This window comes from Brachycentrus maculatus, unplaced genomic scaffold, assembly GCF_059751285.1.
Source record: "Brachycentrus maculatus isolate JH-2025_06_01 unplaced genomic scaffold, ASM5975128v1 h1tg000196l, whole genome shotgun sequence".
Lineage (NCBI taxonomy): Eukaryota > Metazoa > Arthropoda > Insecta > Trichoptera > Brachycentridae > Brachycentrus > Brachycentrus maculatus.
In genome coordinates this window covers 2,322,330-2,336,518 of record NW_028280947.1, presented here as the reverse complement: position 1 = coordinate 2,336,518, position 14,189 = coordinate 2,322,330, and the positions used below count along the sequence as shown (strand labels likewise).

The window sequence follows — 14,189 nt, the reverse complement described above, 5'->3', positions numbered from 1 at the left end:
CAAAATTGTTTTTATGGCTACTGTGTCAACACATTATTGATCAGGTATATTCTAAAAATTATTCTTCTACAGTATACAACAAATACTTTTAAATGAAGTGATGTAATTTATTTGTGCATAAAATATCGACTTATTTTGTATTTTTTCAAAGTCTAACATATAAATTCTAGATTCTCATGTTCGAATTACGTAGGAACATTAGTGAAAATCGGCTACCTTTAACATATTTTTATTATAGCAACATTAATCCGATAACTTTAAAACATCACCAATAAAAAATATATGCCACGCTAACATAATCCTTTCGCTCATGACATTAAAGAATATTTTCAAATAAAGATCAAATTTTAATTGAAGAATAACCAAATATATTTTATAATTGATTATAGGAAAATCATTATTTTCTTTCGGATGAATCAAATAATTTTACATTTAGGAATATACATTCCAAAATTAATGTTATTAATTTTTTTGTTATAATTTGTATGAAATAGAGAAATAATTATTTTTGTAGGCACTTGTAAGTACAGTAGCGACATATTTTTCTTCATTATATTCGAGATTGCAAAGCAGTCTGTGGAATTGGATTGTAAATATGGCGACCTTTACACGTATGTCAATGTAGAGCTGTCATCGAGTACGCGAATATAATTAATAATAAAAATGTTTAAAAAACTTAAAGACAAAATCGCCGAGGAAGTAAAATCCTCTCCACAAAGAATTCAACAATTTGCACAAGCCGCCCAGGTAATTGCCTTAAATTAAATGTGTACTCTACGTCAAATATATAAAAAGGTGTGTCGAAGTGTTGTATTTGAATAGTTTTTATAGTAAATTGTGAAAATGTGTCACGAGAAACCAAGAGATCCTGTGTTGATTATTGAAAAATAATATCCGTTCATTTTTACGGTAATTTTTCTGTTCATTGCGAAGTGTGCCATCGATTGAAAATACTGTTTATTATATTCTGTGTCTTATCTCGAATAGAATGTACGCTAATGATACTCTTTTTATCAGATTCGGATAGGTACCCTTATCTTTGAATGCGTTTGTATGTAAGACACTGTTTTTTCGTGAAATACAATTTTGCTGTCGTTATATTATTTTTTAGGCAGCTGTGACATCGGCTTCAAGCAGTATTTCGGATATATCAAACAATGATTTGTTCTCAATAGCAGATGATGGTGAGTAAAAAAAATAATATACATAAGTATTTGAGCGTTTAGTGAATATTTATTTATATAAATAATTAATGAATTTATAATGAAACAATATCCGTTTACTGCATATATTGATGAGAGGAGAATTCAAATCCAATTAGTGAATTATGAGAATTAATCTATATTACAGAGTACATAAAATTTGTCCGCCTCCGTAGTGCAATGGTTACCGTGTGTAGCTACCGTGCTGGAGGTCCCGGGTTCGATTCCCAGGGGGGAGTGAAAATAAATATTAGTGATTTTGCACTCTAATATTTATTTAATATTACCCTGGACTGGTCCCTGAAGCGCAGGAGTGATCGTCTTGCCTTCATGTAAGTAACGATCAAGATAACACTGCGTCAATACAATGCAGTGCCCTATGCACCATTACGTGCGGATAAGGGTTAGAAGAAGAATTCTAAACCTTGAATTTATTTATTTTTATTTCATCATACTCTTACTCATTACAATAACACATTTTGCATTATTTATTTATAAAATTATAATGAAAGAAAATTGTTTATGATATGCAATCAAATACGATGTGGCCGAATGATGCGATCTATTTCAGATCTACCCACTTCCATTATCCATTTATGAACGGCTCTTTTGTACTTGGTTTCTTTTTTTAATGACTTTATGGATAATGGAAGCAGGTTGTACAACTTTATTGCGTAATTTATGTCGGGTTGTGGTCCTGTGATTAGTGTTGCAGACTCTTAAGTCAGAGTTTCCCGGTTCGAACCCACTCTACCACAATTTGATACCTGTTTCTAATAATGAGCCGCTTAGGCTCACAGAAATAGTATGAAATTGAAATATTTGTGTAAATAATAAAAACACAAATATTTCTCTTTTAAAAAAAATAAAAATAAAAATATAATCAATGCTCTTTTGACAATAAGATGTATATGTAAATGTGTGCTATTTATTGTATATCATGTCGCTCACTCCTTTCAAGAACGTCATAAATCAAAATTTGTCAATTTTCAGTTGTGCATGTTTTACGGAATGCCCAGAAAATGTACTATATCCCAGCAAAAGAGGCATATTTTTAACTTAATATTTACCCGCTACAGGGCAAAAAATGTTGTTTCTGCATTTTTAAGAAAATGTATTGTTTAATTATTTTTTTCAAAAAACTAAATATTTTTCAAATGTAGAAAAAACCTTCAGGTTTTACCTGAAAAATCTGTTGCACAGTAAAACGTTCAATAAGTGGCTTAGTATTTATTTTCAATACATTGTATTATATTTTCATACTTTAAAAACGTTCTCCTGAAAATCAAGTTTTTTGATTTATGACGTTCTTGAAAGGAGTGAGCGATGTGTGTACTGGCAAAAAACATTAACTCGAAAATATGCAATTTTGACTTATTGATGCATATTATAAAGTTTTCAACATTCTATAAACTGGCAAAATACAAAATAGTTTGATATGTCATATTTATGTGGTTTTAAAAGTTAATTTAACTTTGTGTTTAATAGCGGGTATTTTATTCAGGCTAAAAAGCTTTAAATAACAGCGATTTTAGAGTTAATATTTTTTGCCAGTATAATAATAATAAAACCCTTATCCGCACCCCAATGATGCATAGGGCACTGCGTCATATAAACGCAGTGTTATATTGATCGTTTACACATGAAGGAAAGTTGATCAGCCCTCCGCTTCAGGTACCAGTCCAGGGTAATAATATTGAATAAATATTACAGTGAAAATATCACTTATATTTATTTTACCCCCCTTGGGAATCAAACCCGGGACCTCCCGAACGGTAGCCGAGCGTGCTGACCATTACACTACGGAGGCGGACTACTTTGCCAGTATACCCGCAATATAATCTATATAAATAAAAACATCAATTTTTGTTTGTTCCAAATCTCATATCTCCTCAAGTTATTCACCAATTGCTTTGAAATGTTGACACAACGTTGCATTAAAATACGCGCATGTTTTATACATATAAAACTATGTTTTTTTAAATACCTTTTTTTACTTAATTTACCTTTGAACTCTTCTTTCTACTTCTACCATCCTGCTGTTTCCGCAGGGGTAGGTAGAGAGGATAGAACGCCACACTCTTCTGTCCTGACATACACTCCTCGCCTCCTTCACATCCATACATCTAGTCATACATGCCCTCCGATTACGCAGATTGTTGACACTATCAGATTTTAGGTTCTGATTGTGCCAAGACTTTTTCGGCTGTCCTCGCTCTGTTTTCCTGCTTACATTCGTCACATATATTTTCATAGTCATTCTCTCGTTATCCATTCATTCCACATATCCATACCACCTTAAAGAACTCTTCCCAATCTTTTCAACTATCCCTTGTTCGGCCTTACATTCCTTTCTTACGTCTTCTTTTTTTTATTCTGTCAGACAATGATTTCCCACACATTCGTCTGAGGGAGCGCATTTCAACAGCCTTCACTCTGCTTTCATCCTTCCTTTGCCAGCTCCATGTTCTCTTACTCATATCTCTAATACAATAATTCTATTTGGAAAAAAGTATGTTGATATTATAAATAAATCAATATGTATTTATTATTTTTTGACATTTCATCAAAGATGAAGAAGAATATGGAAGTCTGGGCATTTACGGGGCTTACGACCGTCATAGGCTGGTTTGAGTGATCACTTTACACACGTGTAACATTCACCAATTCTACCCATTATTGACAACCACACTACTCAAATTCTTCGAAGTTCTATATATATGAACCAATTTAGAAACTTTGTTCTTGAATCACTAGAACTTCACTAGAGACATCTATTGGTGAGATGTAAAGAAGCTTTTTTATTAAGCAGAAACTCTTATATTAGTATGTGAGATTCGAATCCCGGATTATAATCACACACATGAGAAACGCCAGAAAATACCATTTTCATTTTTATTATTAAGCTTATAAAAATGAAAATGGTATTTTCTGGCGTTTCTCATGTGTGTGATTATAATCCGGGATTCGAATCTCACATACTAATATAAGAGTTTCTGCTTAATAAAAAAGCTTCTTTACATCTCACCAATAGATGTCTCTAGTGAAGTTCTAGTGATTCAAGAACAAAGTTTCTAAATTGGTTCATATATATAGAACTTCGAAGAATTTGAGTAGTGTGGTTGTCAATAATGGGTAGAATTGGTGAATGTTACACGTGTGTAAAGTGATCACTCAAACCAGCCTATGACGGTCGTAAGCCCCGTAAATGCCCAGACTTCCATATTCTTCTTCATCTTTGATGAAATGTCAAAAAATAATATGAAAATAACTCCTGTAATTGGAGATAATCCAGATTTTGTGAACAAGTATTTGGACACACTCAAAATGTTGTCAATATGTATTTGTTGTTGAGGGAGTGCATTTCAATTATCTCACATTCTCACATTCTTTTGAAATGTCCATTTGCAGAGACGCCCCAGAACTCGCCGCACCGTCCCAGGGGCAGCGGGTTCCAGGACGTGTCCCTGACCAGCACGCCCTCGCCGCTGCGCAGCTCCGACGAGGCCAAGGACTCGGTGCCGCCGCTGGGGGCCAACCACCTGCCCGCCGGCAGCCCGGAGCCGCTCGGCGCCGCGGCGTACCCGGCCCCGTCGCGGCTGCGCCGGCTCTCCAACAGCTCCAACGCCAGCGATGTGTCCTTCCGCCTCCCCAGCTACGAGTCCCCCGGGGGGATGTATCACCTGCAGGTAAATCGTCAAAACAACTTCTAATACTACTTTTTTTTAATATTCTTCCCCGTCTTACTCCTCATCACTGATGGTTCTTGTATCCCTTTTTCAGTGTCCATATTTCATTTTATTAAAATATCATAAATATAAGTAAATACCACTATTTCTTAAAATCTATTGTGACACGTGTTTCGATGCATTCCGCATCATTTTCAAACACGGCGTTTGAAACATCGGTGTTTGAAAATGATGCGGAATGCATCGAAACACCTGTCACAGTAGATTTTAAGGAAAAGTGGTAATTTCTAAGTAAAACATTAGTTAAAAATGAATAGATTTTACCACAAAGTGACTGCCAAATCAATTAATGAAAATATCTAAAATTTATACCTGCATATCTCCCTTACTTATCTATAGATTTCAATAAGAATGTTACCGATAGTCTTGTGATTTTTCATATTAATTTATTAGCCAATAATAACACATCATGATAATGATCCATTTTTATATTTTTTTTAACCTTTTAACTGCGTTAACTTTTTTCCTGAGAGACGCCAGTGCGCGGCAGTATTTCGCAGTTTTTCAAATGATTACTTTTATCGTGTGTTTAGTTAAGAAACATTTATTTTCCTAAACAAAAACGTTCAATGGAATTCATTGTGCCTTTTTGGTACTCTATAATACACTTGTGTCACATTATTCTTGAAATATATCGTAATATAAACAAATAAGATCGTAACATAAATAAATCAAACCACGCATCGTGTGTCACTCTTACCCACTGGCGATGCATAGCGTCGAGAGTGAGATGTCAAATCTCCAAATCGCAAATATCCAAAGTTCCACGCCATGAAAAAATCCCTCCAAGTTGAACTGAGATTCGAAACTTGGAGCAATATAAAAACACATACGCTTATGGGGCATGTTTTGTGAAAACACATACGGTTATGTGAACCGCGTGGATCCGGTTAATGGATAAGCTATATAATTCCCAAATACATAACTAAATTGCCGATAACACGTTTGGTTTGCAGTCCGATCTGGATGTGTCGGCGAGCGAGATGGAGGACAGCGTGGCGGTGCCGGCGCAGCTGGAGAAGGTGAGCAAGGAGCAGCTGTTTGCCGCGTACCGCCGCTCCAGCGACAAGTACAACAAGTACCGCGGCAGGTACACGGACCTCGCCCGCCACTACCGGAACCTGGAGAGGGAGAACGCCAAGGCGAGGGTACGATGCTTTCCCTCAGTACATCATTACTCCATTCCGATTCTACCTTCTGGACTCCAATCGTGAACTATCCATATAACATAACCCCTTGAAAAAGTAAGGATTTTGCAATAAAGATTTATCTTACTCCTTGCCCGAGTCACACTCGGGCTGAGAACTAGTTGAGAATTCTGCATTGTCATTGCATTGTTATAGGGCCATTTATAGAAATATATCGAATTTGATTTGTTTTCAGGCGGTGTTGGTGGAAACTCAAGATAAAGCCTTGAGAAGGATTTCGGAACTACGGGAGCAGTGTTCTTTAGAACAAAGTGCCAAGGTACTCATTACTTTAGTCTTGTTCCTTAATTTATTTACATCAATCACACATCACAACATTACATAGGATGAAGCTGTTATACTGATGAAAATTTTAGGTACTATTTATATACTATCAACACATTTGTTGGGCGGTTTTGTTCATCAACCCTGACCCTAATATATACTCGGGCAGTCTACTGCCCGACCCTCAGTATACTGATCATAAGTAACTGCATACCTGATTCCCATCTGAACAATTTTTTTGGCGTCTCAAAACGCGCTGTATCAAAAGTATGCAAATAGAACGCTTATAAGCGTCTCCCACTCTCTACTTATAGTATGTAAAAGACGCTTTTAAGCATTTCCCGCAAACAATGTGTTAAAAAGACATTGGTTGCACCCAAGATAACATGGTAGTTATCTAACTAACCAACCATCACGCCGTTTCCCGAAGAGATAGGCAGAGAGAATAGTATGTCACACCATTCTGTCTTCTTTTTTTTTTATTAAAAAGAAATATTTGTGTTTTTATTATATTTAAATTTCATACTATTTCTATGAGCCTAAGCGGCTAATTATTAGAAATAGGTATCAAATTGTGATAGAGTGGGTTCGAACTAAGAAACTCTGACTTAAGAGTCCGCGACACTAACCACGGGACCACAACCCGATTTGAACAAGTGATTTCCAAACATTCTTCACCTCTTACACATTACTGCAACTTCTCATCCATACCCACCGATTATTTTGACTTCTGACCTGACCTCTTTCAAGTATTTGACAAAACTAATCATGCCAAGTTTTCCTCGATCTTCCTCTGCTCCTTTTTCTGACTTCATTCACACATTGAATCCACACGCCCAAACCATCTCAACACACCTTTCTTAATTTTATCGACAATGCTTGTCCCAGCCTTGCATTATTTTTTTATATTATTCCATTGGGACATCTATCATACATGATTTTGCTGCACTGAGAGATCACATTTCGACTGCATTTAGTCTACTTTCATCCTTCTTTTGCAAACTCTCTTCTTCACTCATTCTTCACTTCTGTACATTAGAGTCGGAACTAGTAATGTAATTCAAATTCGAAATTGTTTTTCTTTTTGTAGGCTCACCTGGAGAGTGCGTTGCGAATGGAGCTGGATGAGCAGAATATTAAGATAGAATCTCTAAAAACTAAGATTAAACTCCTACAATCGTACAGTGGGCAGAGTGTGGCTGACGCCGCAGTTCATTCACATACAGAAGGTAAAATTCATGTACTCCTGGTCTCCAATAATCCTGACTATTATTAACACATTGTTGTTGCGCGGTTTTTTTCGTCAACCCTGACCCTGACTATATTCAGACAGTCTGCCGCCCGACCCTCAGCATACTAATCACAAGTAACCACAAACCTGATTCCCATCTGTACAATGTTTTTGGCGTCTCTCGCCCTCTACCAAAAGTAAGCAAATACTCTACTTACAGTATGTAAAAGACACTTTTAAGCGTTTGCCGTAAACAATGTGTTAATTGAATCCTGGCAAGAATTTTTCTATTTATATCTCAACATAAATGATGAAGAATATGGAAGTCTGGGCATATGTACAGGGCTTATAACTTGTCATTGGATGGTTTAAGTTTTATTTTTATTTTTCAAAGAAATAATCTGCAAAAGCCTCTATTTTAGAGCCTTATCTGCAGGTAGAATAGTAAGGAAAGGGAAAGTAGATGTGAAAAATACATCATAAACCCTCAGACCAATTGATAAAAATATTTCTTGAATTTATTTTGCAATGGGGGGGAATCTAACCCGCGTCGCCAGTTTCGCAGTCGAGCATCTATCCGACTATACCATGGTGTTTGTATATCAATGATCAATTTGGATCATCTTGAAATTTGTCTCGAAGATATTTCGTTGTCTCGGATATTTGTTTTATCGGTATACATTTATTTAAATCACAATTTTTACATGTTTAGAACATTTTTTTTTTTCAAAGACCCGCCTTGTGTGTCTTGTCGGTGGAGTTCTTTTTTAATACATGTTTTTTGATTTTTAATGATTCTAACCTAATATACACCCAAAAAAAGAGAAAAAAATTAAGAATATAAACATTTTACAATTTTAATAAAATAACTCTTGATCATTCACCCATTCCTTTATTTTGCCTTTGTTCCATATTTTATTTTGACCTCAACATCCGTAGGCAACAAATTAAAAATGTTCGGAACGATATATTATATATATATATATATATATATTTATTTGTCCTCCTTCGTGGTGTAATGGTCAGCGTGTTTAGCTACCATACTGGAGGTCCCGGGTTCGATTCCCAGGGGGGGAGGTGAAAATAAATATTAGTGATTTAACACTGTTATATTTATTTAATATAACCCTGGACTGGTTCCTGAAGCGCAAGAGTGATCACCTTGCCTTCATGTAAGTAATGATCAAGATAACACTGTGTCAATTTGATGCAGTGCCCTATGCACCATTAGGTGCGGATAAGGGTTATAAATAAATTTTTTATAAATATATTTATATAAATATATATTATAGTCATACTCTTTGCTTTTTTACAGCAGATTCCGCTAAAGCCAACCAAACTGCCCCGAGTAATGGAGAATCCGTCGATTCGGAGCCAGAAAAACCTCTCATCACATTCGGCGATAGTCGAGAAAGCGGCGAACCAAAGCAGCCTCCCCTCCCCGAAGACTTAGAAAATAAACATTCCGCGGAAATGCAAAGGCTCTCCGACAAAGTACAAAAATTAGAACTCTTCACTTCCAAGTGCAAGGAGACCATCAAAACATTAAAAGAGAAAAATTCTCAACTGACCACGGAGCTACAAATATCCTCCACGCAGCTAGAGAAGAAGAAGACGGAAATGGAGAGTTTAGAAAGTAAGATAGCCAAGTTAGAAGTTATTAGTGAAGAGCTTACACAATCTCGGGACCAAGAGAGGAAACTGAGAGAAGAACTAGACGCGTTTGAGGCCCAGAAGGGGCGAGATATCGCTCTCATCCAGGCAGATCTGGATCGAGCCAAATTAGAAATATCATCCCTAGCGGACAAAGTAGACATTCTCAATAAGAGAGAAGAAGAAAACGTCATTTCCCTCGCCGAGAACAAACTCAGCGTACATAAAGAACTTGAAACTAAGGAAAACGAAATCAAAATCCTCAAAGACAGTATCTCTGCGGCCAACTCTAAACTTAAGTCCAACGAAACTACCATAGAGAACCTGAAAATAGAAGTCAAAGACTTGGAGGATGACAGACTCAAGATGAGCCAACAGCTCGCCGACTTGGACGCCACCAAGGTCCACGTCGTTAACCTGGAAGACAAACTCGACCAACTCCGACTGCGGATGAACGATGCGGAGGGACGGTGCTCTTCCTTATCGGAAAATATCAAATGCACAGAGCTGCAGCTGAAGCAGGAAATCAGCGAGAAACTCGCCCTTATTGACCGGAACACCTTCCTGGAGGGCAGGAACAGAATCCTGGGAGACGAAACCTCCAGGAAAAATAAACAAATAGCCAATTTAGAAAGAGAGCTTATAGATTTACGCAAAAACAACGGGGAGAAGGAGGACCTGACCGCGAGTTACCGAGACTTGCTGGAGGAGAAAAATAAAATGAAGTCTGAATTTGAGCAAGTATTCAGTAGTAAAGAATCCTTAGAAAACGAACTAAATATTGTCAATTCCAAATGCCGCGATGTAGAAAGTAAACTCCAGGAAATGTGTACTGATAATGATACTCTAAAATCAGAGTTGGAAAAGTTAAACACTCAACTTGAATGTTTGCAAGGTGACAAGAATAGTACGGAACGTTCGGAAGGGTCTGCCGACCAAGAACTGGAGAGGTTGAAGTCGGAGTACTCTGCGTCCGAGCGAGAAATGTGTGCCAAAGTTAAGGAATTAGAATATCGACTCGCCAATGTTTCTGGAGGTAACGATTCGGAAGAGTACTTTAAGAAGATGCGACAGTACGATGACAAATTGGCCGCACTAGAAGATTTAAAGACAAAATGCGATACTTTAGCTAGTGAAAAGGCTAAATGCGAAGAAACAATTTCCAAACTTGTGGAAAATATAGAGGAACACGAACACCTCAAAACATCGTACGAAGATTTGAAAAAAGAAAAAGACAAATTGGCTACGGATCTGAGAACGCGCGGAGCCGAGATCGACTTATTAGGTTCTCAATTCCAACAGCTTCTAGTGTTCAAATGCAATCTAGAAGAAGAGGTATCCATCTTGGAAGATAAATATGATCTGGAAGTGACCAGATGCGAAACGCTCACCGCCGTAATGGAGTCCCTGCGATCCGATGTGGCGGCTCTCCAGGAGTCCCATTCTCTCATCATGGCGCAGAAGGTTCGAATCCAACAGAGGATCACGGAAATGGAAAAAGCCGATGCCAAAAAAACCAAAGAGACCGACCAACTTATCGCTAAGTACACTGCCGAGATCGAAGACCTCAAGAAAAAAACGCAGGAATTGCATTCGGAAAAAGACAAACTGATCAGCGACAAATTCGAATTGACAGAGAAGTTGAATAAGCTCCAAGCAGAAACCGAAGGAAACGCGACAAAATTGAAAGAGTTTTCGGACAACAGCGAAGAGTGGAACGTCAAACTGTCCAACATTTTGGATGAGAACAACAGTTTGCAGGAGAAGTGTACTCGATTAAAACAAGAAAAAGAATCTATTGCGGAAAAAGTGGCCGACCTAGATATAAAGATAGGGGAGTTCGAGGCCATGAAAACCAAGTTTGAAGAGTCAAAATTGGAAACTGAATTCCTTACCATGCGATTGTCACAAATAGAGAATGATTTTTCGCAAGCGAGCAGCGACAAAAATAAATACATCACGGAAAAGGAATCATTACAGAAGGAACTCACCCATGTTACTAGTCTTAGAAAATCTGAAGTGGATTCTCTCAAGGACGAATTATCTAGATTAAAGTCCGATCTTAAAGGTTTGCACGAAGAAAGGGCCAATGTGCAATCCGAAAAGGATAGAGAATACTCGGAAAAATCTCAGTTGATTTCTAAACTTCAAGAGTACGAGGAAAAAATTAAAACCATCGACCAGTTGCAGATTGAAAAGAAAAACCTCGAAGTCCGTCTCGCCGAAATACAAGACAAATATAGAAGCGTGGAAGATTCGACTAACGAAGAATTGATGTCCTTACAGGAAACCAACAATTCGCTGAGAAATAAATGCGAGAAGTTGGAACTGAGGTGTTCCGACTTTGATAATCTGAATCAGTCATTCTCGACTTTAGAGGCGGAAACTGAGCGGATGAATGTCAAAATAAAGGTGTTGGAGAAGATCGAAGTTGAACACAAAAGCATTCTCGAGGAATTCCATTCGCTGAAAGGTGAGAAGGGCAAGTTGCAAGCCGATATTGAAGGGCTGCAAGCTCACCTCACTAAGGTCTCCAAAGATAACAGCCAACTCAATGATAGAATCAGAGAGTTGGAGGCCAATGGCGAAATCGCGCAAGTCAGCTACCGACATAACCTCAACGCTGCCGCTCCCGGTTCGGAAGCATCAGATGTCTCCGCTCTACAGTCGCAGATCGCAAAACTGACCGAAGCGAACTCCTTCTTACTGGAAGACTTGAAAAACAACGAAAACATCTCCAGCAAATTATTAGACCTAGAACGTCAAAACTCGATTCTGATCGAGGAAAAATTGGAGCTGCAAGACCAGATCAACTCCTCGATGGACAGGCACGACAGGATATCCGTCGGCGGTGCCACCAACTCCGACAGTGACTTCGAACTGACCAGCCTGCGCACGCAGCTAAGAGAGGCTATCAACGAAAAAATGGACCTGGAAGGAAGGTTGGCCGACTTGGAGCTGATGAGCCGATCCGGCGACACCAACTTGAGATCAGCAGAGCAGAAAAATGAAAAATTGAAGCTGACCAATGAGAAGCTGGAGCGCCGGCTGGATGAAGCCCTCGTTTCTCTGAATCATATCAGGACTATGGAGGAAAATACGGAGCTGGAGTACTTGCGGAACATTCTCTACGAATACTTGACGGGGCCTTCCAATAACAACATGGTGCTGGCCAAAGTACTGGCAGCCGTGGTGAAGTTTGATCAGAGACAAACTCAGCTGGTTCTCGAAAGGGAAAAGGAAAAACAAGGCGTCGTAAGTTTTTATTTAATACCTAATTTTTACCTGTTTATTTCGTAAAGAATTTTTTTAAATTTCATTTATTGATTCGGCAGTCACTTTGTGGTAAAATCTATCCATTTTTAATTAATGTTTTACTTTGTATGTACCACTATTTCTTAAAATCTACTGTGACACGTCAGTGTTTGAAAATGATGCGGAATGCATCGAAACACGTGTCACAGTAGATTTTAAGAAATAGTTGTATTTACTAAGTGAAACATTAATTTAAAAAAAATTTAACCCTATTTATTCTCCGCCCAGTTATTGTCCGCCTCCGTGGTTTAATGTTTAGCTACCGTGCTGGAGGTCCCGGGTTTGATTCCCAGGGGGGAAATATTAATGATTTTACACTCTTATATTTATTTAATATTACCCTGCACTGATCACTGAAGCGCAGGAGTGATGAACCTTGCCTTCATGTAGGTAACGGTCAAGATAACACTGCGTTAATACGATGCAGTGCCCTATGCACCATAGGGTGCAGATAAGTGTTAGAAGAAGACTCATACTCTGACAGTCTGCCGCCCGACCCTCAGTATACTAATCACAAATAACCGCAAACGCAATTCCCATCTGTACAATGTTTGCAGGCGTCTCTCGTGCTCTACCAAAAGTAAGCAAATAGAACGCTTATAGGCTTCTCCCGCTCTCTACCAACAGTATTTAAAAAGACGCTTTTAAGCATTTTCCGCAAACAATGTGTTAATATAGATATATCTTTTTTCCAGCTTAGTCAACTGGGTTTGCTGTGATGGACTACAGACAGTGCAGGGCCAGCATAGATCACCTATCACGGGCGACTGGGCACTTGTATACAAGCGAAGGGAAAATCATATGTTCGCATTAATGTACAAATTTGTATACTCACGTGCCCATTTCGCGAGTGATGGGCAGCTATATGGCAACGATGGATTACAAATCAACCTCAAACAAGTCCACTATTCTTTGTACATGTAATTTTATATAATTTAAATTTTCCACTTATTTATAGCTTACTGTAAATGAAACCTGTGCTAGTGAAATTTTACTTACGACATTAATAATATTATTTTAAGTACTTTTATATGTAAACAGTGAAATATGTAATATTTAAATTAGTCTTTAGTTTGTACATACTGTAATGATTTACGTTTATTGATTTATTATTTATTTTATAAAAACAAATTTTATGGCATTGCGTTTTTTTTCTTTCTTTGATTTTAAAATTAGAGTCTCTCTCTAACTAACTAACTAACTAACCATCACGCCGCTTCCCCGCAGGGGTAGGCAGAGAGGATAGAGCGCCACACCACTCTGTCCTTGCAAACATTCTTCGCCTCTTCCACGTTCATGCATCTCCTCATACATACCCGCCGATTGTTACGACTCCTAACCTGACCACTTTCAAGTATTTGGCATACCTGATCGTGCCATGTTTTTCTCGGTCTTCCTCTGCTTCTTTTCCCACTAACATTCGCCTCATAAATTTGTTTTACCGTTCTTTCCTCGAGTCTCTCTCTCTGGTCTCAATCCTGCGGATTGGTCTGCAGCAATAGATGACATCTCCTTCGCCATTCTCGTCTGTTTTCGGAAGCCCTCTTCAGCTCCTCATACGTCGAGC

The 14,189-nt window shown here is 38.0% G+C and overlaps 1 protein-coding gene across 2 annotated transcripts; it reads left to right on the top strand.

The window, feature by feature from the left end:
* The first annotated feature begins 578 nt into the window (after positions 1-578).
* LOC148307640 (uncharacterized) lies at positions 579-13,763 on the top strand. Of its 2 annotated transcripts, none has more exons than XM_088263035.1 (8): positions 579-747; positions 1,112-1,184; positions 4,614-4,891; positions 5,908-6,099; positions 6,335-6,418; positions 7,514-7,652; positions 8,973-12,562; positions 13,318-13,763. In XM_088263035.1, the coding sequence occupies exons 1-8, from the start codon at positions 664-666 to the stop codon at positions 13,339-13,341; spliced, it is 4,464 nt and encodes a 1,487-aa protein (XP_088119161.1). In that variant the 5' UTR covers positions 579-663; the 3' UTR covers positions 13,342-13,763. The 2 variants fall into 2 exon arrangements, with proteins under 2 accessions (XP_088119161.1, XP_088119160.1); XM_088263034.1 differs by having other exon boundaries at positions 8,970-12,562.
* The last annotated feature ends 426 nt before the right edge of the window (positions 13,764-14,189 follow it).

Coding starts and splice junctions, on each gene's coding strand:
- LOC148307640 (XM_088263034.1), top strand. CDS start 664: ATGTTTAAAAAACTTAAAGACAAAATCGCCGAGGAAGTAAAATCCTCT. Junction 6,100..6,334: donor GGGAGAACGCCAAGGCGAGG/GTACGATGCTTT, acceptor ATTTGTTTTCAG/GCGGTGTTGGTGGAAACTCA. Junction 6,419..7,513: donor CTTTAGAACAAAGTGCCAAG/GTACTCATTACT, acceptor TTCTTTTTGTAG/GCTCACCTGGAGAGTGCGTT.